The sequence below is a fragment of the Canis lupus genome, chromosome 37 (assembly GCF_048164855.1).
Source record: "Canis lupus baileyi chromosome 37, mCanLup2.hap1, whole genome shotgun sequence".
Lineage (NCBI taxonomy): Eukaryota > Metazoa > Chordata > Mammalia > Carnivora > Canidae > Canis > Canis lupus.
Window position 1 is genome coordinate 16342699 of NC_132874.1, and position 27858 is coordinate 16370556.

Sequence of the window (27858 nt, forward strand, 5' to 3'; positions counted from 1 at the left end):
TTGCCCTTCCAACAGCGACACAAGGGGCAGGGAGCACCCACCTGCACCCCAGAGGAAGCCCCCAGAGGTACTCTGCCCGGCATAGATTTGGTTGCCTGAGGGATTTATCACCTCATTCTAGGCCAGCCAAGGATGGAGATATCCCAAAGGGACTGGACACCCACTGGGGTTGATTATACCTTCCCAATACTTTTGCACCCCTCCCCCAATTTCCAGACCAGTTGGTCTGTATTGCCAGAGCAGCCTTAACCACAGCCTCCTTAGCAACCAGTATTGGGGGGTGGAGGCACCATGGGAGTTAAAGGGAGCAAAACTGTCCCCCACTGGTTAGAGATTACCGAAGACTGTCCTGTGAGTCCTGCGGTGTCCCCTACAGAGAAGGAGATCAAGAGGGAACTGGCAGTTCCCAAAAACTCACTCTTTTCCCTCTCTGCCCATCTCTGGGGGGTGGGGTGGGCTGAAGCATCTTAGAAGACCCTAGAAAAGTAGGCATCCAGGACGGAGAGCTGCAAATGAGCAGATTCCAAAGAGCGAAGAGAGCCATTAGGCACTGTGCCCTACCCAGTCCTGGGCTGGGCTCCCCTGTCACACTCCGGCGCCAGCGCTGGGTCCACCCTCTGTCTTTCCCCGCCTGGAGGGACTCTCTGGCTGTCCAAGTGATTTACTCTGGAAGAGTTGGGAGAGTTCTCCTTTCCTTTGCTGTCCTCGCTCCCCTGCACCACGCGGGCAGGCGCGCACGGCCGCGCACACACACACACACACACACACACCTCGCGGTTCTTCGCAAGGGTTTCCCTCCGGGGCAGATTACTTTATGACAGGGTGTGATAAGTGGTGATTTTGTTCCTCTTTTGATGGCAGGATTGCTTTGTAAACAGAAGCGCAAACTCGTTCCGATAGTGGTTCCGCACCAGTGAGCGGCGGCCGCCCTGGCACAGCGGGCGGTGGAGGCTGCGGCTGCACCTGTCGCCTGGGGCCTGGAGGAACCCGGGCCACGCGTGGAGGGGTCACAGTCCTGTGGCCTCCAGGGCGTCTCTAAGTCTTTGGCCTCTGGGCCTTCAGTCTTTCCGCACCCCTCGGGCCTCGGTAGCCCGCTGCTCCAAGAACTCCCAGCTAAAGTGCACGGGGAGGCGCCCAGGTGAGCGTTGCTCAGAGGGGCCCTGCCTCCCTTCTGCACTCTCCCGGGGCGCCTTCCATAAGAGGTTAGGCTTCTTCTATGGTTACGGGTTACCCTCTTCCTTTGCCCTAACCCAGTGGGAGAGTGGAGAGGGCTTTTGTGTGCTGAAGGAATCCCTGGAGGGTCCCCGGCAAGGCAATCACCCCTCCACTCCTCTAACTTTTTCCCTGAATTGTCACACCTTCTCCCTTCCCTGCTCTGGTCCTGGGGGCCAGTTTACTGCTCAGAGGGGCCCAAGAATGACCCAAAGTTGACAGGCTGTGTCAGGCCCAAGGGCCAGAAAGAGGAGTTCCTGCAGGGGGAGAGGCGCCAGGCACAGTGAGCAGTCACTCAAACTGTCCCAGGAATCCCGGACTCCTCTAAGGGAAAAAAAGCAAGGCAAGGCCACCACAGGTGTGAAATTCTGAATTAACCCATTGCTCAGATTTAAGTTTAAATTTCCAAGCGCCTTAAAGATCCTCCAACGGTGGAGTGGAGGGGGATGCTGGGGGGTGGTACTTGATGGTGAGTGGAAAAAAAAAAGTGATGTAAGAGTCCTGAAAGTTCTGGGGTGGGGAGGAATGCAGTTCAAGCAGAGCTTTACCCTAAGGGAAAGATAATTCCTGCTGCAACTTTGGGACTCATGGAGCTGGGAGGCAGGTTACAGGATGCGAATAGATTCCACCTGGTTCTCCCCAGACACCAGGGGCCTCGGAGAGCCTGGCTGAGCATTACCTGAAGCTGGGAGGTTGGCACCATGTGACACCAAGTCTTGCAGCCCGTTCCTGCAGCTGGTCACCTGCATTGAGCTGCCCAGAGAAACGCTGGCGGTAGGGTTGGGAGTCCCAGGACCTGTTAGCTGCAGAACCTGCTTTTGGGTGGGAGAGGTGGGAGAGGAGAGGAGGTCCCTTCCCTTGACCCAGTAAGGAAAAAAAAAAAAGTCCCACTTTTCTCTGGTTCGCTGGAGGCTTGAGGCCACAGTTCCAGAGACCGCTAGGTGCTGAGACTAGGGTGCTGTTCCCAAGGGCAGTTAGTGGCCTTGGAACCGCCCTGGTACTGGGTGCAGCTGAGACACTAGGGTGGCTGACCCGAGTTTGGGTGCGAGGTGAAGCTGGGAGGGGTCACCCCTGCCCACCCCTCCAGGGCTCCTTCTGGAAGCCGAGTCAGGGTGGTGCTGAGCCAGGGAGGAGGTCGAGGTAGGGAAAGGCCGGGAGGCAAAAATCGGGCGTCAGGGGAGCAAGGGGGGGGGCGCCCACCTCTGGGGAAGAGGAGGGTTGTAAGGCGGGAGTCCCCGGAGGTGCAGTGGACCCGGTGTCTGCGGAATGTGCCCAAGGAAGGAGCGATGGAGTTGACCGCATCTCGAATTGAACCCGTCTTGGGTATCCTGAGCGGGGGAACATGGGGTGCAGGAGCCGGTCTGCCACTGGCCTCGGGATGTCTAGCGCACCTTCCTCTAGGGCCTCACAACAAATCCCCCATTTTACAAATGAGTAAAAATGGGGCTTCAAACGAGCTCAGGTCCCTCGCCTGTAAATGTAAATGACTGAGCTGAGTTTGGACCCCAAGTGGCCGGACCCCAGAGCTCCAGACCAGCTCGCCGCTGCTTCCGGACTCCTCCTTCTCTGCCCTCAGGGCACCCGGACCCCAGTCCCAGTCCCCTGGGCAGAGGCCCTCGTGCCCAAGGCCTGGGCTGCTTCCCTCCCAAGCCTTCCCGGCCCGGCCATCCCACCCAGCGCAGCCGCGGGGGCCGCTTTGCCTTCTCCTTCCCGCGCACGCCCTGCCCCCCCGACCCCCCCCAAAAAAGTACCAAAGTCGGAGATGGCACCTGGCCGGAGTCCGCGCCCCGCCCCAGCCCTCGCCTAGGCCTCCGGTCCTTCGTGGGCTCGGCCTGGCCCAGCCCGCCGGCCCCGGGTCCCTGCAGCCCTGGCTTCACCGGGGCGCGCGAGCGAGCCCCAGCTCCTTTTTAAGAGAGCACAGCGCCCCCCGCCGGCATCTCCAAGACGCCTCGTCTTGGGACCTAAAAGAATTCGATTTTCACCATCCCGCTTGGACAGCGTGGAGAAAGTCGGCGAAGTGGAGTGGAGACACTACGGTTTACAAACGCTGTAATTTTCATTACTCAAAATTCTCGCAAGGCAAAAAAAAAAAAAAAAAGAAAGAAGAAAGAAAAAGAAAAAAAGCGCACCCACAAACAAAACCCCAAACTCGTGGAGCAAGGTTCTAAGGCAAGTCCAAGAAAGTTTCAAATCCACAAGAGAAAGGACACCGTGAGGGAAGTCCCGCAGCCCAGGGAGGACTTTAAATGCCCAGACGACACGGGGACTCCTTGAGTGTCCCCAACCGCACCATCATCGCTGCGCAGAGGCCGGGAGGGTGCGAGGCCGGCGGGTCGTCCACCAGGGATGGGGGCTCGAGCGCCGGGTTAGAACGGGGCCGATGTGGAATGGGGACAAGTCTTGATGCCTCAGCTTCGGAGCTGACCTTTTACGCATTTTCCCTGACGTGTCCTAGACGACTGGAAGCCGGGTCTTTGTTCGTGTTAGTCCTCGCGACGGCAGCCAGGGAGGGTAACCCGGGCCTGTCCCAGGAGTTACAGGCCCAAGCCCTGGATCCCCGGATCTGGTGGCTGCGGGAATGGGGCTGGCACGGTCGCCGAGGAGCGCGGCCCGAGGCTAAGCTGCTCACCTGGGCCTCCCTCCCGACCAGGTGTGGTTCCTGCCGGGGAGGTGAGCTCCTCGGGAGCCCCAAATCCTGTGGCTTCTTTTAAATCTCCCTTCTAATTAGAAGCAGCGGTGAAATCACTTGAGTGATTTTATCTGTCATGGGAAAGCAAACCCCAGCCCGAACCTCGGTTGCCCATCCCAGAACCACCAACGCCCCCATTCTCCCTTAAAAAGTTGTTATTGGAAAAGATAAAGATAAAGCTGGGAAGCCAGAGAGGAGTGGGGGAGGGGCTCACCTTAAATAGAAGTGTAAGTGTACGAGTGTGCAAGAGTGTGTGTGTGTGTGTGTGCGCGCGCGGTGGGAGGAGACTAAAAACCTAGAAGCCAGAAATGAAACAGAATCGCGAACGTTTTCACCTACTGAGAAACACTTTGGTCTGGGCTCGGACGCTGAAGCAGCCCTGGGGGGTGCAGACTCGGATCCGCGGGGGCCGGGGTGTCCTGAGCCCCGTGGGCCAGTGGGGAGGGAGGCCAGGACCACGACCTGGCGCTACCGCCTGCATCCAGGTGTGCGGGACCTACGGGGTCGGGCCCAATCTCCCGGCCCTGCTCTCTTCCCCCACCCCATCCCCACCCCCGCCCCGTCCTCCCCACCTCGGGGTGGAGACTCTCCCAGCCCCAAAGTTCCGAGGAGGGAGGAGAGTCCAGGGCAGAGCGCCTAGATGCCCCCATTGCTCGAGTGAGAAAATACACCCACTCACACTCGCATCGCGCCCTGCACACCCCGGCAGGCGGTCTGCCTCGGTTCTCCGGTCAGGGACTGACCGGGAAAGCGGGTTGGGGCTGTTGGGAAAAGCCGGAGCTGATGGCGAGATTGCCGCGGCTATAAATCCATCACTTCCCAGGTCAGCTCCGCGAGGCGCTGGGACTAGGGCTGGCGGAGCGAATTCCTGGGCCAGCGCGCATGCGTCGGCAGGTAGCAACCCAGCTCTTTATGACCAGGTGAGATGTTGGTGAGCAGGTAAAAAAGGAGGATTTGCCTAAGCGATTCCAGGGAGCGGGCCCGGCCGAGCCCTACAGCCCATGCCCGGCGGGGACCCGTCGCCAGGAGCGCCGAGCAGCGATGTCCATACTTGCCAAAATGGGGGACTGGCAGGTACGGGGGTTTGCCTCGGCTGGGGTGAAGTGGGCGGGGGTGGAGCGGGGGAGGGGGCCGGGAGGGGGAGGCGGAGAGGGAGAGCCTTGGCCCGGGGCAGGAGAGTCGCAGCGCGGCGCGCCTGGCAGCGCCCGGAGTGTTCCCCGGGGAGGAGGAGGGCAGGGACACCCGGCGCGGCCGGCGGCCCGAGCTGCGGAAAGGCCGGCGCACGCTCCACAGGTGGCCCCGGGGGTCACCTGCGGCTGGCGCTGCGGCCCTCCAGTCCCCCCGCCCCCAGTGGAAACCGGGTGGATGACTAATTCGGGAGGGGGAAGGGCGCGGGGCGCGGTAAGGAAGGCGCTCGGCTGCGCACGCCTCGGTTCTGGCCCTCGACCCCGGGGCGACGCGGGGGGTGGGCTTCTGGTGCACCTGTCTCCCTCGCTGTCTCCGAGGTTTGGAGAACGGAAAGGGGTCCGGATGGACGGGTCGCGCCCGCGCGAGAATGTTCTCTGGGGGAAATACTTACAGGAGTTTGCACAAAGTTTAGCGTCTCGCTCGGTCCGCGCGAGTCGTGAAGCCAGTTTTCGCCGCTTGGGCTGTAGGTTGGGGTGACTGGATGAGGGGTGAACGGCGGGTTGATAGGGCAGGTCCGAAATTCGCCGAAACCGACGTCTGCCCTACTCGGCCTTGCTTAGGCCGCGGGTACCACAAGGCCAACTGGGCCCTTGATCCTGCCTTCCTGGAGTCCTGGGCCCACCCGGGCCCCGGGAGCATTCTCCTGGCCCTCTCGTAGCTTCCAGACATTTTCCCTGCGGAAACCAGGGAAGCTCTGGCAAGGCCGGTGAGGGGAAGAGCCTCTCCTGGGTGGCTGATTGTATAATGGGAATGGCTGGGCCCTCTTTTCCCCCCACACCCCTGGCCAAGTGAGGCCTGGTTAGGGTGAGATTCTGTGAGCCTAAAAGCCTGCAGGGCGATTTGAACTGAATACGGGGAGAAGTTGAGGCTCTGCTCTTTCTGGGTGGGGGTTCTTTTTCTTGTCTCTTGTGCCATTAGAAGTAAAGTTCCGAGAAGGCTGGTCTTCACTACGTTCTTTGGAGTCGGGGAAAGGAAATCATCTTGCAGTTTTTATTTCTCTCCTTGTACTTCTTATTTTTATTAGCCCTAAGTTCTTTTATACCTCTCCTCCCGGTGAAACCTCACTAAAATACAACTTCACCCCCAAAGTCAGAGTGACTTTGTGGTTTAAGGATGCAGATCCCACACCAACCACAGATGTCGGGGATCTGTACCTTTCCCCTCCACCGCCCTGGTCAGCCTCAGGGCCCTTCTCCCCTCTGGTCTCTGGAAAGTGTAGACTGGGTAAGGTCTTTGGCTTAGATCTTTGCAGTTATCTCCACAAACTGAGTGGACGTCGCAGCAGAACTCCTTGGGTCTGAGAAGGCACCAGCAGCACAGGATCGTACTGGGTCTGAGCCTCCCAAGGGCCTACAGTTGGGAAGCAGTGAGATTCTGGCCCAAGGGGGAAAGGAGTGAACCCTGGGCCTGGCTCCTGAGAGCTCACAGTTTGGCAAGCGGTGGGAAGCCTGCCTCTCGGGTGGGGCATGTGGATTTGGGGCCTAGAGGGACTGGATCCTTCAGGCTTGGCCTGTGGGGCTCTTGGGTCCCACTGAGTGGTGACAACCAGAGAAAATAGTCATTCAGGCCTCTTACTGTCTCTTTGTTTCTCTCTGTGTCTCTGTCTCACACTGATATACATTTTTCCCTCCAACGCCCTCTCCACGCCCCCACTTCAGGCCTGGACCCCCGACCTCTATCCCCAGGCCTGGCGCTACCGTCCCGGGGTGCTGGTGGGGACAGAGCATTGACATGCAATGAAGAGACTTGTCGTGGTAATGACATTCCCAGAAACGCAGCCTGGCTGGCTCTGGGGTCTGCTCGCCTGGGCCTTTCTTCAATGCCCAGAACTCCGGACTATGGCGCAGAGCCCGCAGGCCGCAATCTGCACCTCAAAGGCACCCTCGGCAGGAATACAACAACAGTTTAGCGGCCCTGGCGGGTGTGGAGCCAGAAATCTGCAGGGTGCTGGTCAGCAAGGGGGATGGGGGTGGGTGGAGAAGATGATGAGCCTTGAATGCCTTTCCCAGCCCACAAGCTGAAAGAAAGCGAAACTCGAAGTTCCCTTAAGCACACTGTGGCGACGTCTGAGGGTGCAAAAATCCCATGCTCCCAGGCCTGGGATTTGGCCTACAGATCACGCTCTGCGGCTGTGGCCGCTGGCTGCGAAGGTGTAAATGCTCGCGGCGGCCCATCTCCGGACTTCAAGCCACTGTGTTGGGCGGAGGGCCCCGGGGCTGCCCTTCAGGGTGAGTGGTGAGAGCACTGGAAGTTGACTGTTTTCCGGGTAGAGCGGGGTGCCTAACCCCCGGGCTGTGTTCAGCCAAAGAACTGTGTTAGTGTTCAGGTGGGGAAAAAGGAGTGTAGGGAGTGCCCCAGGGAGGGTGTCCCTTATGCTCTAAGTCCCCCTTCTAGCTCCAGTCCTTTTCCTAACTTTTGGGAGGGCCTCTGGCCTACTCTGCCTGGCTGGGAGAATTGGCTGTGGTCGTCCGGAAGGAGAATTGCCCTTCTGCAAATGGGGGGTGAGTGGGGGGTGAGGGAAGGTGGTTCTCCCTCATCTTGCCTTCCTTCCACCTGTTAAGAAATGCTCGGGTTTGCAACAGCCTTTACCCTTCTGCAAGGACATGCTATGGAGACCTGGGAGGCCTGGAGATTTGCAAAAAAAAAAAAACCAAAAAAAACAAAAAAAACAAAAAACAAAACCAGGCCTAGATGGAACTAAAAGTCGTTACCAGAGCAGCTCTGAGGCAGACCCACGTTGGTGCGTTTGCAGTATTCAGGAGGGAGAAAGCCACACAAAAACTTTTATACGGAGTACAAATGAGCAGCTCAGCCAGATAAATTAATTACTCTGTATTTCAAAGGATTACACCTCGTCTTTCTTTATAATTTCTTCTTTAAAACAATTCACTAAAAGAAGGAAAAAATATATATATATCAATCCCCGCTGGGGCGAGCAGGTCCCTGCGTGGAGCGGAAAAGCCTGGACTGGCCAATCTGGACTAGGAGGTGGCCCCGGGGCCTCCGGTTCCGCCTCAGCCGGGCACTGCGCCGCCAGCGCGCCCGCTTTAGTAACATCACCAAATCATGAAGGAACTCTCCCTGCTTTAATTAAAAAGGGGGATCTTGGGAAAACTGGAGCAGATTAGCGCAGCGAAGAGTTGGTTCCCAGCGATTTATTTTGATGCATGCATGACACGGAGCACACATGTCGGTTACTTCGGCACAACTCCAGGAGCGGCTGTGAGTCTCCACAGGAGTTCTGTATTTTGTCCACATCGCACCTAGGAAACCCTTAGCCCAAACACCACGTTGAATTATCAGTCAGCCCTGGCTTCATACAAACGAGAGGAAAATCACTTAACCCCTGGAGCTGTCAACTAACCTCTTTAGGGTACAATTTTTATTTTACACGCGGCCAATTAAAGGATCGCAAACCCCAGCCGAGCGACTGGAGCCGTTTGGCAAAATCTTCAACCTGGGAGGGGGGGTGGATTGGGGTGGGGGGGTGGGAAGAGCAAAGCCAATAAAACTCCCAAGGCGCTGCGGCCCGAGGTGGTGGCTGCAGCGAGCGGAGGCGATCTCTTGTTGGGCAAAAATCCTGGAGTGACTTTGCCGGTCTCGGTTTGATGATTATATTTAATTGCGAAAGGGATAATAATTTCTAATAAAATTGGACGGGGCCGAAAGGACAGCGCGGTTAGCGCGGGCAGGGGTGAGGGAGAGGTGCTGAAAGGCGGGCCCCAGGCGCAGCGGCGCGGACCCTGCACAGCGCCGGGCCCTTGCGGATGGCATCTCCCTGGAGGAGGAGACGGAGAGGGAGAGGACTGGGGTGGAATGGCGCGGCGGCGGGGACCGGGGGTGGCCGGGGCCGGGGCGCACGGCAGGTCTCAGGGGAGATTTCGTCGGCTCGCAGGCGGGCGTGCGCTCTAGGAGCAAGTTCGCGGCTCGGAGAGGCCTTTATACCTGGGTCGGAGCGGCCGGCCGCAGACTGCGGTGCTGGCGAGCAATTGGACTATTGTTGATATGCTAATGAGGCGATTAGGCTGTTGGTAAAGAGCTGGAAAAGGGAAAAGTTTCTACCATTAGAGGGAGATCTCCGAGCGCACACAGGAGCTCTTTCCCTTCTCGCCTCCTCCTCCTCACCCTCCTCCTCCTCGCCCTCCTCCTCCTCCTCCTCCTCCTCCTCTTTGCCCTCCTCCTCCTCCTCCTCGCCCTCCTCCTCCTCCTCCTCCTCGCCCTCCTCCTCCTCCTCCTGCGCTCACCGCCGGCAGCCCGCACTTTGCGCTTACCCAGAGAGTAGCTCCACTTGGGTGCGAGGCGGAGAAGGGGGCAAATCCGTTCACGCCGATCCATGAAAATGCTTTGGAAACTGACGGATAATATCAAGTACGAGGACTGCGAGGTAAGCGCGGCGCTGGCTCTCCCTGCGGCCGCAGGCTCCGAGCTCTGCTTTCCCGCTCCTCCTCCTCCTCCGCTCGCAGCCAGCTGCGAAATGCGGGTGGGACAAACTTTCCCCAGCGCAGCGCCCGCCTCTCCAATTTGCCCGAAGAACGCAGGGGAGAAGCTGGAGAGGAAGGATGTGGACGCTGTCTTCTTTCATTTCTCTCCTTCGAAGCTCGTGTCCCACTACCCCCCCCCCTTTTTTTTTCTGGCCAGTTTGGGGGTCTGCCTAAGAGTGAAGCGAAGACACGAGCATGGGGTTTGGAAGCAGTTGCTGGCAATTGGGCACGCGTCTGTGCACCCTGCGTGTCTCTCCAGCGAGATTGGGGGGGGGGGGGCGAATCACCAGGAAGAGAAAGCAAAGAGAAGACCCCCTTTTTTTCCTCCGTAACTTCCGATCTTTACTATTCCTTCATTTATTCATTCTTTGCTTCCTATCGTCCCCCTCCCCTCTTCCTAAAAAGGGAGGCTCTTTTCCGTTTGGAGAAGGGCCCCCCCTCGCACACTTCAGTCTGAGCTGGGTCGCACCTCCCAGTGTTCGGGTTCAGTTTGGAGGCACCCCTCTCCCAAATTGCTGCGGGGCTCGCTCTGTGCTACTGAGGAAGTTCTGAGCAGCGTCTCCCTCTGAGGGACACTCCGAGAGCATCCCCTGGAGCGGAGGTGGGAGGGCTGCACCGCGTGGAGCCGCCTGCCCGCCGGGTCCCCGGGCTTCAGCCCCTGCAGGCGCCCGGCGGTCGGCTGCGTGACCGTGGGAATCCTGGCCGGGCGGCACACGACCTCGGGCGCGCGGATGGAGCGCGCCTCGTTGGAGCCCATTTGCAAACCCGGGGTCTCCGGAGCCCGGCTTCTCGGGGGCACGCCGGGGAAGCCCCAGCACCGCCGGCCCGCCCGCGGGAGGCGCTGGGAGCCGGCCTGGCCGCCGCGGCCCCGGGCTCCCTCGCAGCCCCCGCTGAAATGAGCCGCGGAGTCACGGGAGGGGGAGGGGGCCCGCGGCCGAGGGTTACCTACATAGGTGGTAGTCCCGGCTTTCGCTATTTTTTTTTTTCTTTTTCCGTTCTTTTCTTTGAATTTGGCCTTTGGAGCTGGCAATGTGTGGAGCAGAGGTCTGCGCGGGCGCAGCAGCGTGGGTCTTGTCTTCACTTGAAATCAGAACCGGGGTTTGTGCGAACGCTGTGTCCCCGGTTCCCTGCCCCCTCTCCTCTCCGCCGACTATTTTAAATCTTTCTCCTTTCCCGGGCTCTTCCTTTCCGCCCTCCCCTCACCCCAAGGGGCACGGGGTGACACCCCGCGGGGACCGACGCTGCCCTGGGGGCTCCTCCCGCGTGCGCGGTGCGGGGCGCAGGGACCCCAGGGCGCACCAGCCGCTTTGTTTTGAGGCCCGTGGCGGGGGCGAGGGGTGGGGGGTGGGGTGGGAGGGCTCTGCGAACGGGTCCGAGGGAGCTCCTCCGTCTCCGAGGGCGCACTGTCCCCGCCGGCGCTGTGGCCCGAGGCTCGGGCACGTCACCCTCGCGGAGGCTGGAACCCAGCTGCGGGCGCCGAGCCCTGGGCGGGCGGGGTCCCGACCTCCGCGCGGCTCGGGGCGCCTGGGAGACCTAGGTGGGAGGTGAGGAACTCGAGGGGCCCTGTGGGGGCGCGTGTGAATGTGTGTGTAAGCGAGGCGGAGAGAGGGAACAGAGGGAGGGCTGTTTCAACAACTTTGCGGCGGCGAGCGCCGGAGCAGGGATTTCGGGTTTCCGAGCCGGCTCGGGGCTGTCTAATTACGCCGGGGCTCTGCAGGGACACGCAGGAGGCGAGGTGCCGCGTGTCCTGACAACCCAGCAGGCGGACCGGCAGCGGCGGAGCCCAGCGGCGCAGGGAGAGAGCGAGCCGTGTCACGGGGGTGGGGGGGTGGGGGGGCGTCGGGCGGGAGTGGCCCAGCCAGTCGGACGGGTTTGCGCCGGGAGCCGGGAGCCGGGAGCCGGGAGCCCGTGCCAGCGGCGCCCGGGCTGGGCCGCCGAGCGTCTCCGCGCGCCCCGGGCCGCGTCCCGGCTCCCCCTCCCCGAGCCCCTGCCCCCGAGAGCCCAGGGCGGGGCGGCAGCTGCCGCGGAGCGGACGGCCCGGGCGGTCCGGGGCTGGAGGGGGGCGGGGGGGCGCCGGGCCATGGAGGAGCGGCGCGGCGGCGGGCAGCCGAACCCCGAGCCCCAGGCCCGGCTGCGCAGCGCAGGAGCCCGCGGCCGCAGCGGGCAGGGCAGCACCGCCCGCGCCGAGAGCCCGATGAATGCCCGGACGCGGGCCCCGGCGGCTCCTGCGCGCGACGCGCGGCCCCCACGGCATCCCGAGGTCTGCCCCAGCCTTTTAGGTCTGATTGTCCTCGCTCGCTTCCTCTCCCCCTCCCCCGCCCCTCCCCCGCGGCCTCCCCCTGCGTGCGCTCCGGCTCGGCCCCCTCCCCCTCCCTCCCTCCCTCCCTCCCTCCCTCTTTCCCTCCCTCCCTTCCTCCTCTCGGGCTCTCCCTCCTTCCCTCCCTCCCCTCTCCCCACTCCGGGCTCCTCTCTCTCACCCACACTTTCTTTCTCACACGCGCACGCACACACATTCTCCCTCTCTGCGCTCTCTCCCTCGGTTTCCCTCTCTCCCTCTTTCTCTTTCACTTTTGCATGCCCTGCAACCTTTTAAAATGTTGCCCCTTCCCTGTGATTCGCCAGACGCCGCGCCGCGGCCCCCCGCGCGCTCGCCCGCTCCCTCTCTCGCCAGCTTTTTGTCTCTCGCGCTCCCTCTCCCCACCTCCGATTTGCTACACTGAGGCTCCCGTCAATGGACTGCATTGAGAGCCGGCTCCGGCGCGAGTTGCCTCTCCGCTTCACGCTCGATTTCCAGGCATTCTTCCCTTATTAAGTATTCGTGTAATATTAATAGTCATGAATATCTGCTATTAGGAGGCTCCAGGAACGCTGCCCAGCGCGGTTATTAGAAGCTCAAGCGAAGCCGCCGCTAAGAAAAGAGGGGAGACACGGAATAAGGAACACGCGCGCGCGCACACACACAGACACACACACACTTTTTTTTTCTTTTTTCCTTTTTTTTGGGGGGGGGGGGTCTTTTTTTTTTTTTTTTTTTTTTAAGGAACTTTGAATCCTAAGCCACCACGGCAGGATAGAGACCGTGGGTTCGACCAGCTGAAGGCGCCGCTCGAATCGGTGGTTCAAGTTCGGATGGACCAGAGCGGGGCTCCAGCGCTCGGGGGAGCGTCTGCGCCGTGACCGGAGTCCTGGGTGGCGCGGGGCTCTCGGCGCCTTTTGTGTGGGGCGCGCTCGGGCGGCGGGGCAGCCGGGCTCTCCAGGCTTGCTTGTTTTTTTTCCACCCTGACTCGTTACCCCAGACTCTTCGCAGATGTTAGTTCACAGTTTTTCAGCTATGGTGAGTCCCACCCCCACCCCTATCCCCGTTTCCTTAGGAATTCTCTTCCGGAAACCTGGTGCAGCGGAGCTGCCCGCAACCTCGGGTTTCGCGCCCAGGTTTCCTTTAGGGCACCCCCCCTTTCGATGTGCATTTCTCTCTTGCCTCTTTTCTTTCGCTTTTTTCATTCTTAAATCGAATGCATTACCCCCACCCACCCACCCCCACCCCCACCCCCCGCCCCCGCTCGACCTCTCTCTCCCGGCGCGCAGACCTTACCTCGCCGCTACTTCCCCAGGCGTGTTCCTCGCCACGTTCATCCTTATTTCCTTGCGTCTTCACTTGTTCCTGAGATGTTCTCAAGGTTTGATGCTTAATCCATCCGCGGGGGAGGGGAAAATGCGGCCCGGGGTGTCCCTTACCCTCGGGGCCAGGGCTGAACCTCCGAGGGTTCGCACTCCCTGGAATCCACTCGGTTCGCTTGTTTTGCAAGCGAATTGCAGTAGAGGCACCTAAAGTGAGGCGTTTTCTTCTGCCCTTTGGGGCTGGGGTGCAAGGGGCGGGAGCCTCCGCCCCGGGGGTGCCCCTCTCCCTTTTAAACCCAATAAGGCTGAATCTTTCTATTTTAAACCTTGCCTTGCGGTCCTCCCCTCTCCCCATCCGTACCATAAATCGACCCTGTCGAGAACAGGCTCCTAACTGAGGAAGCGAAAAACACAGAACCCCATCCTGCACTTAAAACCTTCTCTAAGCTGGTAATTTAAACGCGTGCTTTCGTTACAGCCCCTCTACGAAATGTTTCTATTTAAATAGTCATGAAATGGTAATAGTCTTTGAACGTGTGTGCTTTTTTACCCCCCCCCCCCACCTCCAAATAAATGGAACAAGGGTAAACAATAACGCAGTTGCTGGCAGGTTCAAATCCAGGGGAGAAAGAAAAGGCCGCTTCTGCTGTTTAATATTTAGCAGGAATTTTAATTTTGCTAAAGGGAGGTTTCACGCTGCTTTTAACGGGCTGTGTTCTGGGAGGCCTTTTTCTATCTCTCCCCCCCCCCCCCAACACACACACACACTTTGAAAGAAACGCCTAAGCCCGAGCTTCTTGCGCCCTTACGTTTGCACGATCTGATTCCCTGCGTTTTTGGAAGAGCCCCTATGCATTTGTGGGGTGTTTTCGGAAATGAGTAACTTAGAGCTGGTGTCTTTCGGCGGCCTGCCGACGGGAATGAGCGGTTTCCCACGCAGTCCTGGGGAGTGGGTTTGGAGTGGACAGCTGTAACTCGACGCCTGATTTCTTGTTCTTTCCCCCCCTTTCTCCCTCTCTGTCCCTCTCTCTCTTAGGACCGCCACGACGGCACCAGCAACGGGACGGCGCGGTTGCCCCAGCTGGGCACTGTAGGTCAATCTCCCTACACGAGCGCCCCGCCGCTGTCCCACACCCCCAATGCTGACTTCCAGCCCCCTTACTTCCCCCCGCCCTACCAGCCTATCTACCCCCAGTCGCAAGATCCTTACTCCCACGTCAACGACCCCTACAGCCTGAACCCCCTGCACGCCCAGCCGCAGCCGCAGCACCCGGGCTGGCCCGGCCAGAGGCAGAGCCAGGAGTCTGGGCTCCTGCACACTCACCGGGGGCTGCCCCACCAGCTTTCGGGCCTGGATCCTCGCAGGGACTACCGGCGACACGAAGACCTCCTGCACGGCCCACACGGGCTTAGCTCAGGGCTCGGAGACCTCCCGATCCACTCCTTACCTCACGCCATCGAGGACGTCCCGGTAAGAGGCCGCGCGGGCGGTGCCAGGGGGGACGCGGCCCCTGCGCACCCACCCGGGAGCGGATAATCGGGACGCACAGCCTGCGGGGCCGGGTTTCCCTCCGTGGCATCTACCTGTTCGAAATCTCATTTTCATTATCTTGTTTTGGGGGGGTGGGGGTGGGGGGCGGACACTTTGAGGATCCACATAAGAGACCGAATTTAAAAAAAAAAAAAATCAAAAAGTAGTTGAGAGTTATAGCCCTAGAACAATGGTTCCTGCAGCTCCTTCGAACAATGCCTGCATTACCATTTCCACCGGCATAGAAATAAATCAGACGAATGTCACCATTAACAATATCTGCCCCTCGCCACGACAGTAAACTGTTTCGATTGGGAGAGGATCTGATTCCACCGCCGAGTCTGGCGTGGGGATTCCTGCCTGTCCTGAAAAAGATGTTAAATTCCACCAAAAGAGCTCATTGGACACCCTAGCAGTTTAAAATAAAGTGTGAACGACATACGTAAAAATGTTGTTTTTTTTTTTACCGGATTTCATAAGCACTAGTGATTATCTAAAAAGTTAATGTGTGTACCCTATCCTGATTAAAGAATAGTGAGCAGCAAATCGGAGCAGAGGGACATTAAAATGCAGCCTTCTTCTCCTCCTAGGGGTGCTAAGTGCTGACCTCATAAATCATTAGCTGGGTTCCCAACTCCTATCAGAACCTGCTACACCCCATATTAAATTAAATGTTTTGAGACTATTGGGCAATACATTATTTGAGTTCTAATTCAGTTATCAATAAATGCAGTTTAAAACGATTTCTGAATAAGCATGGTATTAGCACATGTACTATTTACAATGTAAACCAGGCTATTGATAATTTGAAAATACTTTCTGAAATTAAATTTAAACCAGCATCTCTGTTTCAGTTCTACGTATTTATGATTTCCTCACAACCTTCCTGAAATGGAATTAGAATGAGCCAATAATTTTATTAAAGCTGTAAAGGCTCTGTTAATGCTGCTTTTCTTTGGAGAGGAAATGTATCTGGATGTGATTTTTACTAAAATGCTATTTCAAATTAGTGCATCAAATATTGCAGCAATATGTCCGTTGACAGTTTAATGATTACTGCATTAGATTGCAAAGAAAATGGTCAGATGAACTTACCTGCTCGCTTGGTGAATTTAAAACATTATTTAAGTTACATAGGAAAATAGAAAATTTATTACGGCGCTCATTTGGCCCAGTTAATCATGGAAATTTGTTGGTTATGTTTAGCAGCCTTGCATGGAAAGCAGGAAAGTAGGCACTTGACCCATTGTGGGGTTTAGTAAGCATTGTGTGTGTGTGTGTGTGTGTGTGTGTGTTCATAAATGTTTTTGGAAACTGATACTAAACAGGGCATTTCTTGGGAAGTAAAATGGGAGGAGCAGTAGTTGAGAAAAAGAAATTAAAAGGCAAACCTGGAAGTTGTGATCATTTCCCCTTCCCAAGGAGTCTCTGAATCCTTTTTCCTAGCCTGCTCTTTGGAAATATTTGAATTGCAAAATGCATTGCAGCCTTTTGGAATCACTGTGAATTAGAATTGGTCTACTTTGCAAAAATTCCAAAGTGGCTGGTGTGAATTCTTAACACCTGTATAGTCCCTCTTTGTGGCGAAACTAGTCAGTAGGAGAAATTAACCAAAAGATCAAATAAAAACAGGGAAACCCAGTTGCTGCTCTTCCCCACCCTCCCCCACCTATTAAGAAAAAAAATTCTTTCAAAGGAATTTGGGTCAGGAAAAGGGTTGTTTTCAATTTTCCCATTGCTGCAACAGTTAACCTTTAATAAGAATGACTGCTAAATATTTAAGAAAATCAAACTGATGGTGAAAATTATTTAATCATTAATATCTCAGTGGGGTTTTAAACTTAACAGTCTTCTCTGTATGGACAAGGTCTAGAAATAACACAAATAAAAGTATTATGCCACACTACATTTACTTTATGGGTTTAGGGTGCATGCATAAAGGGATCATATTTCCCCATATAGTTAAAACACAAGAACTGCAGCAGTAGTCATTTCTGAACATTTCTCAATTTAATTATACTTAAATCCAGAAGCACTTTAGGCAAGTTACAAATGAGAGCATTGAGTATAATAAAACCTGTAATAAAGCAACTTAGTACCATCCACCCGGAATCATTGCAATCAGGCACAATTAACAGGAGCATAAATCCAAGACAGAATGGAAAATGTTCGAATCAGTATTATTGTTGGACAAAGACTAGAGAAGGAAGTAATAGTTTTTTAAATGGTAATGCCTGTGTTTGGTAACGATTGCGAAATCTTCTATCTCAGCAGCCCTGGTGCTAATTTGTAAACACAGCCAGACATTATATTGCCTGTCAGTTTCTGCATTAGAAAACATGATTTCATTTTACTTTCTAATCACGTTTTGACTCTAGCACACACGTATACCCACCCATCTGTAAAAAAAAAAAAAAAAAAAGGTTGAGGGGGGGAGAAGAAAAAAAGAAAAAAAAAAAACCACACCAACAAATCCGCTGCTGGACAACAGGGGGGAAAAAAAAACCCTCAATGGTTTTTTGTTTTGTTTTGGTTTTTCATCGTTTTCATATTCCTTTCTGATAACCCAGTTTAGGCAGTAGTCTTCTTTAAAATTTATTTTTAGTTTTCCATAAGTGAGGGTGTGTATATGCATTTGCTTTTTATCGCATTACCCAAAACGTTTACAACCCTCCCCTGCTACTCCCGCCTCTGTCATTTCTATTGTGTTTCCCTGGCTTTTGCTGCCTGAACACTGGGAATCGCTAAAGTCCGAAGCCGCCGAGGCGCCAAACTAAAGCTAGGTGCATTTTTAAAGGTTGAACTGACTTTGTGAGAAAGATTAGGTGCTCCAAAACTTGGTTTAATTTCCAAAGAAAGTTTTATTCCCCACCCCCAGCTCCTTCAAACATGGATTATTTGCTGGGGGAGGAGAAATTGGCCGTGGGTGTGCAGTGAAACCTCTTGAGTTCCAAAGCCTCAAATTCCAATAAGCCAAGATGAGATGTTTATATATAAATGTCACTATACCGGGAGGGGGAGATTTGGACTCTACACCTTCCCCTCCCCCCATCTTGCATGGAATATTCATTTCCTTTTGTTTTGATTATACACTTACATCCATGTGTATCCTTTTGTTGCAGCACGTAGAAGACCCGGGTATTAACATCCCAGATCAAACTGTAATTAAGAAAGGTAAGCCATTTCCTTCTACATTCCAGGCATGTCCTTACAGGCATAGTGCTATTTAAAAAGAACTTGCAGAGCTGTATTTATTTTTTTCAAATAGGATTTCCTAAAGGCTCAGAATTAGCAAATAGATGGCATGGAACAGCAATGCTTAAATGATCGGCTTTCAGTATGCTAGTAATGGCAACAGGCTAGCTTTGTTCATGATTTGACCATTGAATTTAGTTTAGTTTCTGGACAAACACATGCAATGTGTAATAGCTGAACTGATTCGGAAGTGGCATTTCAATTTTGTAATGGTTTTAATAGTTTAGCTAATCCGTTGTATGAGTGTTAAGAAGTGTATAACGCTACAACAGTGCAAATAATTCAACGTTACTCTAAGAGCAGTTGTGTCTTTTATTAACATGCCTTAGCAGAGGAAGAGAGGAAAAAAAAAACTTTCGTGTTCCTCAATTTAATTTCTCATTAGCCGTTTAAGGGTTTTTAAACTTTGTGAATTAGGTTAACAAAAATTTGGCTTTTGGTTAAAATTAGCATCTTGAAGATTGTCAGCATTGTTAGCGTAATTGTTCGGGAGCCGAAATTGTTTCTGAAGAGTGTCAAGTAATTTGGATGGATTTGTCATTTGTATTGTGTCTAGTGAGTAGAAATAAAGTTCACTGGATTAAATGCTATTCACAGCAGCTTTTTTTGTTGTTGTTACGGTGGCAACGTTACATTTCAGGATTCTAGGCACCACCAGAGGGACGATGCTATATAAAACTGTTCTCATTTCTAACCCCAATCAGTATATTGTTAGTTTAAAGTTTCGTTTTTGCATCTGTGAAGTCTTTGTCACGTCAAATTGGATGTGCGAGGGATAAATCTTAAGAGATGCTCTTTCCAAGTCGACATGATAATTGGCTCTTTTATTAGTAATCTCTCAAGAGTTCGTTTAACTCCTATTGTCTCTATTAGCCTCCCCAGAGCTATTAATGTCACAAGTGATCTATCCAAAACCTAGAGCCCCCCCACCTCCCCATACGTCTAGAATATCCCCCATTAAGGAGGGAGGAGTACTGAGGAGAATGTATGCATATTATTATATATGTCTCCTTGTGGAATTTTAAAAATACAAATGCATCCAGTCCCTTAAATGGTTGTGAATGCATCTGAATTACGTTGGGTTGTTGAGAAATGCAACATGGTAGGTAGTGCACTTTCTGCTGGGCCTGGAATTTTTTTTTTCTTTTTTCCCTGCGCACGGGGCGGGGGGTGGGGGGGGGCGCGACAATGACGAGCTGGAGGATTTTAACTAGCAAAAATATATATCCTCTCCCTTTCCCATTGAAGCCGCTTAAGACAAGGGTATTAACTATTTGCTCAACAAAAGGGCGTCTTGCTAGTACCCACGCTGAGCCTGTTTGTCCTTTTTCCTCTCCCAGTCCAAGATGGGGCTTTGGAATGGATTTCCGAAAAGTCGGGATCCTTTCTTTTTTTTTTTTTTTTAAGGCTAAGCGCAGGGCAGGGCCGGTTTGTCCAGAGGATGGGGCGCGTGTGGGGTGTGGCAGGAGAAGCCACCGCCTCCGGGTGGGCTGCCTTGGGCTCCCGGACAGGCCGCGGGGCCCTGTGACCTCGGAGCCGTTTACTAGAGGCCTGGGGGCGGCTGGTCCCCGGCACTAACCCCGCCCGCCCCGCCCCCCAGACTCCCCGGTACGCGGAGCCTGCTCTCGGGGTGCAACCGCAGTGCGCAGCGCTGCCCCCGGAGCCCGAGCGGCAGCACCTCGCCTGGGCCCGCTCTGCTCGGAGGAGAGCCCGGAGGGTCACGAGTCCAGCGCCGGCTCCAGACAGCACCCCTGCGGGCCTGGCGGGGGGCGGGGGCGGGACCCCGACGCCCACGCGCCGCTGCCCCGTGTGTCTCCGCAGGCCCCGTGTCCCTGTCCAAGTCCAACAGCAACGCCGTCTCCGCCATCCCCATAAACAAGGACAACCTCTTCGGCGGCGTCGTGAACCCCAACGAGGTCTTCTGTTCAGTTCCGGGTCGCCTCTCGCTGCTCAGCTCCACCTCGAAGTACAAGGTCACGGTGGCGGAAGTGCAGCGGCGCCTCTCGCCGCCCGAGTGTCTCAACGCTTCGCTGCTGGGCGGAGTGCTGCGGAGGTGAGGCCCGGCGCCGCCCCGCTCGCCCCGCTCGCCCTGCCCTCCGCGCCCCGCCCCGCCCCGCCCCGCCCGGGGACACACTGCGCCTGCGCCTGGGCGGCCGCGCCACGGGCCTCGCGCCGCGCCGCCGCCCTCCCTTCGCGGGAGGAGAAAAGGGGCGGGGCCGAGGGCGTAGAGCCGGGTGGGTGGGAGCTGGGGGCGGGGTCAGGCGGCGCGCGCCTGCGCTCTCCGTACCGCCCCGCGCGCGCCCGGGGCCGCCGCCGCGCGCGCACGCGCCCGGAGCCCTCCGCGCCCCCCCCGCCCCCCGCCCCCCCCCGCGCCAGACTCCCCGCGCGCACGCGCAGCTCACCGCGCCGCGGGTTCAGTCCCGGCTGCTGCAGCGGCGGGGCGCCGTGCAGCCGCCTTTTTGCTTCTGGCGCGCACCTTGCAAGCCCTGGGAAACTTTGTCTCAGGTGCCTCACTTTGCCCGGCTCTCCGGCGGCCCCCCACCGTCCCTGGAACAGGGCGTAGGTGGAAGACGGTGGCTCGGTGTGCGGCCGGCCGCCCTCCCCGTCCTCCCCGTCCTCCCCGCCCCATCAGCGTCGCCCTGGCCGGAGGCGCCGTGCCCCGGGCGGCCCGCAGGTCTCGTTCACGTGCACCCGGTGTGGCCGTTCCCCACGAGTGCATGTTCCATACGTGGCCAGGGATGCACAGCTCACCTCTGCGAGGTCGCAATGATCCGTGTCATCGATAAGATTTGATAAGGGGATGCTAGGTGAAGCACCTTCCCTCAGGGCAGGTTTCTCCCTTCCTGGGACTTCGTCCACCTGGGGTTCCACCCAGCGCTGCGAGTGGTGGCTGTTGGCTTGAACTTTCCCAGGTGATCTTTTCTTTCTTTCTTTCTTTTTTCTTTTTTTTTTTTCCAAAATAAGAACCTAGACCAAGAACGTCACATCAGTGCATCTATGCATCTATGGGCTCACAGTCCCGCTCTGATGGGCACATCCCACACAAAGCCTGTAAAACTATTTTTGGAAGGCTTTAACATCAGCTTTTCTGATCTCTTCTTTCTCCTCCTTCACCGTCATTTTGGTTCCTCTTGTCATCTTTCTCTGGCACGGATCTGAATGCGGCCTCTGCTTTTTCCTCCCCTTCCCCCATCCCCAATATTGGAGACTGTTTACCTAGGGGAGTATAATCTAATCCACACAATTAAAGAGCACTTGGGTTGGGAATAAAATCTGAAATTAATTAATTTGCTGTTTTATTTAAACAATTTATCTTAACCACTTTCTGATGATGGGAGCCTATTTAGACATCTATTTAGAACCACCATTGTTTCTGAAGTCAGTGAGAATTTTTAAAGCCTGATACCCGCGTGTGACATTTCCAGTTAGGCTAGTGACGTGGCATGTAAACAGTTGGTAAAATGAATTTCCCATTGGGGCTAGAGCCAGAGCAAGAAACGTGAGAGCGATGATAACTTTGGTTACTCTGAACAACCTAACAGCGGTTCTTGCAAAGACAATTTAAAGACCCCATTGGGATTTGTGTGATTGTAACAACAGGGAAAATATACAGTAATCAGTTGAACTCAAAAATGCCTCAAACCCTAGAGATGGGAACTGTGTTTGTTTGTTTGTGGTTCTTCTTTAGAGAGTTGTGAAATCAAAACCTTCCAACCTGCCACCAATAGCTGCAATAATAACTGAGCACAGGGGGTGCTTTACAGTTTAGCATCTGTCTCCTATGATCTTCCTGTACCGCTCCTTCCTAGGTTTCCCTCCCTTAAGTGTCTCGGGGCTATGATTCTTAATTTTAAAAAGCACATGTTAGGAAGTTGTCAAAATGACTATAACGTGACACAGAGCAACCCAATGTTTTCTAAATCCGTTTCTTGCATATATTTGTGAAACAGGGCGAAGTCTAAAAATGGAGGAAGATCTTTAAGAGAAAAACTGGACAAAATAGGATTAAATCTGCCAGCAGGGAGACGTAAAGCTGCCAATGTCACCCTGCTCACATCACTAGTGGAGGGTAAGCGAGTCCACTTGCTAACAAGAAGGGAACTGTCTTCTGGGAAAATGGATAATACTTAGTGGCTAGATGTTTGGTTGTATTTTGTGTCGATTGGGCAGTTTCATTTTTTTCCATAGAATAGAGCTGGAAGTGAACAGAATCCTTGCATGTGAAAAAACTATTTGCACTTACTCCTGTCCTCCTTTCTTCTTCTCCTTTGCCACAAAATTACAACTCCCTAGCCCAGTCCTGACCTAAACAAAGTGAAAATTTAAGAACTGCATATTCTCCAAGTTCCTGTCTCCTCTACAGAGCTCAGCAGTAAATCACTTAAGCTATTCTGACATCTGCGTTTGAGAAATGCGTGACCATTACTTCCTGAATTAATTTGGGAATCTTTGACCTGCATCCTGATTTAAGACCGTCCTGAAAGCTCAGGGTTATATGCCCTTTTAGGTTTTTTGTTTTCCAAACATATGCTCCCTTATCTCTTATTTAATTGTGCTTCCCTAGTGGAGGGGAAGAAAAGTGAGCAATTTTAGATTTTGGATTGTTTGGCCAGGAAAGAAAAAAAGAAATAGAAGCATTGCAAAAAGTTTCTCATGGCAGTTTTAACACACACACACACACACACACACACACACAAGCTTCCCAATCCTTCAAAACAAAAGCTACCCCTGTTCTCACTCCATGCTCTAGATACACTGTCACCAGAATCCAGTCACATTCCTGCTTCCTCTAGATTCCTGTTAACTTTTTCTGATACTAAATTAGCTGAAGTTTAGATGTGTTGGAACGAATGTATAAGCTGTCCTGCATTTTCCTTTGTGTTGTGTTGGAAATGTCTTATGCCAATAGGTTAAAAAAAAAAAAGACACTTAAATTATCAGGTAGATGTCAAAACTACCATTTCTATTTAGAGAAGGCGTTTTATCTCATTTACATCTTACGTTTGAGGAGATACCCTACAACTGATTTGAGTTCCAGCTTCCTAAAGAACTAAAAAAAAAAAAAAAAAGTTGAGAACCCTAAACTTGAGGAGGAATCCTACGAGGCATGTGTAAATGTTAAAGATGATAACATAACAGTCAGACAATAAGCAGTTGTTTGGTGCCAGAAACTCAACTACAGTAGCTTTACATCAAAAATCACATCAGTTGCATACAGAACCCACTCTCCATGCCCCCAAAGAATTATGCGCAAAGGAAACGGTAGTAGTGGCTTCGGGTGTAGTGTGAGAGTGTGCATGAGCTTGGGGGTTGAGTCCTGTAGCAGGGAGGCAGTTTCTGGAGAACTGTTATTGTTTGTGATCCGCTCCATTTTATGGAAACAAGCTCTGCAGAGAGGGCTTTGATGCTCTAATTGGCGCATGCGTTTTTCCGGAGCTGGAGCTAATGGCAGGAAGCCCTGCAGTAAAAACCAACTGGTTCAGGAAATTAAAACCAAAGATTCGAAAATCAACAACACAGACAGACTCAGTGGAGTGACCCTCAAATCCTCTTGGTTAATCGGTTTGGATGAACAGATAATTATATGCGATCAAGTTAAAATGTAAACCTTTAGTGGTTCCCTTGCAGAAAAGCTCAACGAGTAATTATGAATATCATTTATGAACGTGTTGATAGGTGTGAGGTTGGAATACAAGGGACGTTTTAAAAGAGAAGTTGGGGAAATGTCCTTGGGTGGGGGATGGGACTGGAGGGTGGTGGATGGGATCTACATTTTCAAATTTTCTTGGCCTTCTAGGACAAGTGACCATTTTTTTTTTCCCTTGATAAATTCATCTGCCAGATTCTACAGGAAAGGAAATAAAATGCCTGAAACGAGAAAACAAGTAGTTTGTGTTTTCTTCAACATCTGGGTTAAGAAAATAAGCGAGTGGGGAGGAAAATCTGACCTCAACTCTTTTCATTCTCTTGCGTTCGCCTCCTGCCAGGAGAAGCCGTCCACCTAGCCAGGGACTTTGGGTACGTGTGCGAAACCGAATTTCCTGCCAAAGCAGTAGCTGAATTTCTCAACCGACAACATTCCGATCCCAATGAGCAAGTGACAAGAAAAAACATGCTCCTGGCTACAAAGTAAGGCATTTACCTTACCTCTCTGGGGTCTCTGTGTCTTACTGTCAAGAGAAACAAAAGTCAAAATCATTTCTGGTCTCACTTTTCTCCCCTCTTCGTTTGGTGCTAATTAGCTTTGTTGTGAATAATCGAAGTGAACAACACAATTTTAGAATCCACACTCTATGTTAAAGGAGAGGTGGAGGTGGGGTTGGTGGTGTGTTTCCATCCCTTATCCTCTCTTCTGCTCCACCTTCTCAGTTAAAAAAAAAAAAAAATTAGTGTGCATGGGGGTGGAGTATTGTGGGGATCTGGTGCTGAGTGTGGATTGGTGACTATGTTGTTTTAGAAAGACCAGCATCGAGTCCGTAGGTGGGTAACAGGCTTGCCTGTATCACTTTTTGTCTCCTATCAATATGTTCTTCGAGGGCAAGGATTAAGCAGTGGCCTGCAAAATGTGCAAGCCAGAAGTTGTCCTAGTTTCAACCTTAATCCCTTATCCCATTTCTTGCCTTCCTTTCCCCTCCCTCCTGGAAAGTCATACACACACACACACACACACACACACACACACACACACGGCCCACAAGTTTTAGCCTACAGGCGAGATGTCAAATAGGTTTCAAAATGGCCCAAGTTATATTCCCATCAGTGCTTGGGCTGAATAGGCTTCTCCAGGTGGTGTGTGAAAAGAAAATGACTGTTTTGATATGTTTTCTGGAAATTAAAAGGCTTGTTTGGAAGCCCTTAATTATCAAAGTCGATGTCACAGGAGGGCTTGGAACCCAGGGGCAGAGGCTGAGGCCTTAGGCGGGACAGTTTCTGGCCTGGGGACATCAGCTGGCCTTGCAGTGGGCAGCCTGCCAGTACTCCCACTCTCCCTCCTCCCTACCCACCTCATACCAACACCCCCACCCCCTCCAGGCTGCTCCTGCCTCAGGAAGGCCCCAGCCAGTCCTTGCTTCCCAGACTCTGAGACAGCTTCCAGGGCACAGGCCTCCCCTGTCTGTGTTTCTGACTTTTCAAGACTTTTTCTGAGATTTCAACTTTCCCTCTTCCCCTAGCTTCCTAAGCACACCCATATTCACAGTTTCCCTAGGAGAGAGAGAGAGAGAGAGAGAGAGAGAGAGAGAGAGAGAAGAGCTGGAATGGGAAATTGACATTGAAGTGTGTATTTCTTCTCAAAAATCAGCCTGAGGAGCGCCTGGGCAGCTCAGTTAAGTGTCCCACTCTGTCTTTCAGCTCAGGTTAAGATCTCAGGGTCCTGAGATCGAGATCGAGCCCTGCTTCTGGCTGAGGCCTGGAGCCTGCTTAAGATTCCCTCGATCCCTCTCCCTCTGCCCCTTGCTTGCTAGCTCTCTCTCTCTCTCTCTCTCCCAATCTGAATTGTCCCCAAGTAACAGGTTTTTTGTGCCTTTTTTTAAAAGGCAAAATAATCCCAAGAAGAGTTTGCCTTTCTGTCTGCATCCCACCTGGTTTGAAGGCGAATGAGCAGAGATTTCATCCCGCCAACTGAGATCTCCCTAGAAGAGAGCAGGATGAGGGTCTTTGTAACACTTTGAACAGGACAGCTGCTGGCTGCATGCTTTTGGCCATGGCGAGATGCTGGTGTTTCTGACTCCTTCTCCCTCTCCTCCTTTGTTTCTCCTCTAAATGTGTGAAATCTTTTTCTGTGTCAGGGGTGTTTGGTGTGAGTGAGAGAGGAGGGGGCTAGCAGTGAGGTGTAGCTGAGCGGTGAGGAGTGGGGCGAGATACTTGGGAAGGTAGGAAGGCCTGCGTGGAAGGAAAGAGCCATGTCTCGGTGCCCCCCGCCCCCAGGGGTGTCTGGGCCTTTCAACATGTGGCCAGCCCCCAAGTCCCTGTCTGGGGCCTCTGGTCTGGTCAGGGCTCCCCGGTTCCGGTGTAGGCCACTGCAGGGAGAAAGCTCTTCTCTTTGCTGCTGGTGCTGCCCACAGGGGAGCCTCAACTCTCTCTCTCTCTGCCCCCCCCCTCCTCCCCCTCCCCTCCTCTCTCTCTGCCTCCCTTGTGCTGCAGACAGATATGCAAAGAGTTCACCGACCTGCTGGCTCAGGACCGATCCCCCCTGGGGAACTCGAGGCCCAACCCCATCCTGGAGCCGGGCATCCAGAGCTGCTTGACCCATTTCAACCTCATCTCGCACGGCTTCGGCAGCCCCGCGGTGTGCGCCGCGGTCACGGCCCTGCAGAACTATCTCACCGAGGCCCTCAAAGCCATGGACAAAATGTACCTCAGCAACAACCCTAACAGCCACACGGACAACAGCGCCAAAAGCAGTGACAAAGAGGAGAAACACAGAAAGTGAGGCCGCCCCCCTCCACCCCGCCCCGGCCAGAGCCCACCCGCCCGGCCTCCAACCCACCGACCAGAGCAGGCAGGTGACAGCCCGGGGTCGGCACCTCCCCACCCGCTGCTGCTGCTGCTGCCGCCGCCACCGCCGCCGCCGCCACCGAGCCCTCGGTCCCCCAGCGCTGGGGGACTCCCTCCACCATCCGCGGGACAGCCCCTGCCTCGACCTCCCCGTCGGCACCGACTCCCCTTTGCCCTCCTGTGGAGCCTAAGAGAACAGAACAGGCCGTGAAGCCAGCCAAGAAAAGTTCTGTCCAAGTTTGTGAACCAAGTTTTTTTTTTTTTTAAAGAAAACAAAACAAAACAAAAAAAAACCCAAGGACCACTCCACAACGACTACCGCCACAAAAAGATGGAAAACGGTTTTTTTTTCTAAAAAAAAAAAAAAAAAAAATTACATAAAAATTTTAAAAAAAGATTATATGAGCTTCATGGGACTGAATCATCACCTTCCCTTCCACACTTCAGTTCAGATTGTAGCCATACTAAAAAAGAAAAAAAAAAAGGCGAAAAGGAAAAATGACATTTTTATCAGTATTGTGAATAAACTTGAACACAAATACACGAAGCTCCATGTCATGTCTTCAGTTGTAGAAGTTTTTCCTCTTCAAGGTAAAGCGACCAACTTGAACTTTCTCTGGCAACACGATTCACAGTTATATAAGGGAATCAGTGTTCACGTCTCTGTATATATTTATTTATGTGTAATTTAATGGGAATTGTAAATATGGTGAGTCTGTTTTAAGCCTCTTTTTTTTTTATTTATCTGGTGATCTCGTTTACCTCTTGTTTAGTGGGTTTTGAATCTTCCCTCTTAGTTCTTCATGTGGTTTATGGTACTTCTTTAGAAATTCAAGGTTTGGGGGATTTTCATTTTTTTTTCCCCTCTGGGATTCATGAATTTAGCCCTGTTGTAGCATGTTAAAGGCGACAATGAAACAGCTGAACGAATAAAATAAAAAAAAAGTAAAATAAAATTTTATATATAATTAGTATTACATTTAGCTTTTCATTGAAGTGAAAGAAAAAAGTGATCTTGGACCCCGGAAAGATTTTTAAACTCGAGTGGTTTGATAACCCTTCTATGTATGGTGGGGAGAAAAAAAAAAAAAGTTCATTTTATCCCACTGTCGTCCCTTGAAAGCATCATTTGAGCAATAAATGAGTATTGTCTTTAAACCAAGGGTAAGGGATCCCCCCCCCCACTCGTCTCTCTCTTTCTCTCTCTTTTTGTTCAAAGAACTTCAAACATTTGGGACCACCTGGTATTCTGTATTTTCACTGGCCATTTTGGAAGCAGTTCTAGTTGTATTGTATTGAGTTGTGCTGGCAGTAGTTTCCATGCCTGTCAATGTATCATAGTCCTTTGTTACCCAGATAAATAAATATTTGATACGCTTTATGTCGAT

General features: G+C 53.4%; 1 protein-coding gene and 1 long non-coding RNA gene across 8 annotated transcripts; one reads left to right on the forward strand and one right to left on the reverse strand.

Annotated features, from left to right (window-relative positions):
* Window positions 1-4749: 4749 nt before the first annotated feature.
* Window positions 4750-27851, forward strand: TFAP2A (transcription factor AP-2 alpha). 6 transcript variants are annotated; one of them, XM_072814299.1, is made up of 8 exons: window positions 4754-4975; window positions 14225-14282; window positions 14422-14659; window positions 17842-17893; window positions 19796-20027; window positions 21925-22043; window positions 23962-24103; window positions 26117-27851. In XM_072814299.1, exons 1-8 carry the CDS (start codon window positions 4903-4905, stop codon window positions 26403-26405), a joined length of 1203 nt encoding a protein of 400 aa, XP_072670400.1. In that variant the 5' UTR covers window positions 4754-4902; the 3' UTR covers window positions 26406-27851. The 6 variants fall into 6 exon arrangements, with proteins under 6 accessions (XP_072670398.1, XP_072670400.1, XP_072670403.1 ...); XM_072814300.1 differs by lacking the exon at window positions 4754-4975 and adding an exon at window positions 13222-13247 and having other exon boundaries at window positions 14225-14278; XM_072814297.1 differs by having other exon boundaries at window positions 4750-4975; window positions 14225-14659.
* LOC140626479 (uncharacterized) lies at window positions 7907-10900 on the reverse strand. Of its 2 annotated transcripts, XR_012025657.1 has the most exons (3): window positions 10520-10900; window positions 9361-9635; window positions 7907-9128 (listed from the first exon to the last, which is right to left on the reverse strand). It is a non-coding gene; the product is annotated as an uncharacterized lncRNA (long non-coding RNA). The 2 variants fall into 2 exon arrangements; XR_012025656.1 differs by having other exon boundaries at window positions 9361-10900.
* Window positions 27852-27858: the final 7 nt, after the last annotated feature.

What these genes read in the sequence shown, in the direction of transcription:
- TFAP2A (XM_072814296.1), top strand. Translation starts at nt 9,423, where the DNA reads ATGAAAATGCTTTGGAAACTGACGGATAATATCAAGTACGAGGACTGC. An exon ending in TCAAGTACGAGGACTGCGAG is followed by an intron (nt 9,474 to 14,224) that starts GTAAGCGCGGCG and finishes TCTCTCTCTTAG; the next exon opens with GACCGCCACGACGGCACCAG. An exon ending in GCTCACATCACTAGTGGAGG is followed by an intron (nt 22,044 to 23,961) that starts GTAAGCGAGTCC and finishes GCCTCCTGCCAG; the next exon opens with GAGAAGCCGTCCACCTAGCC.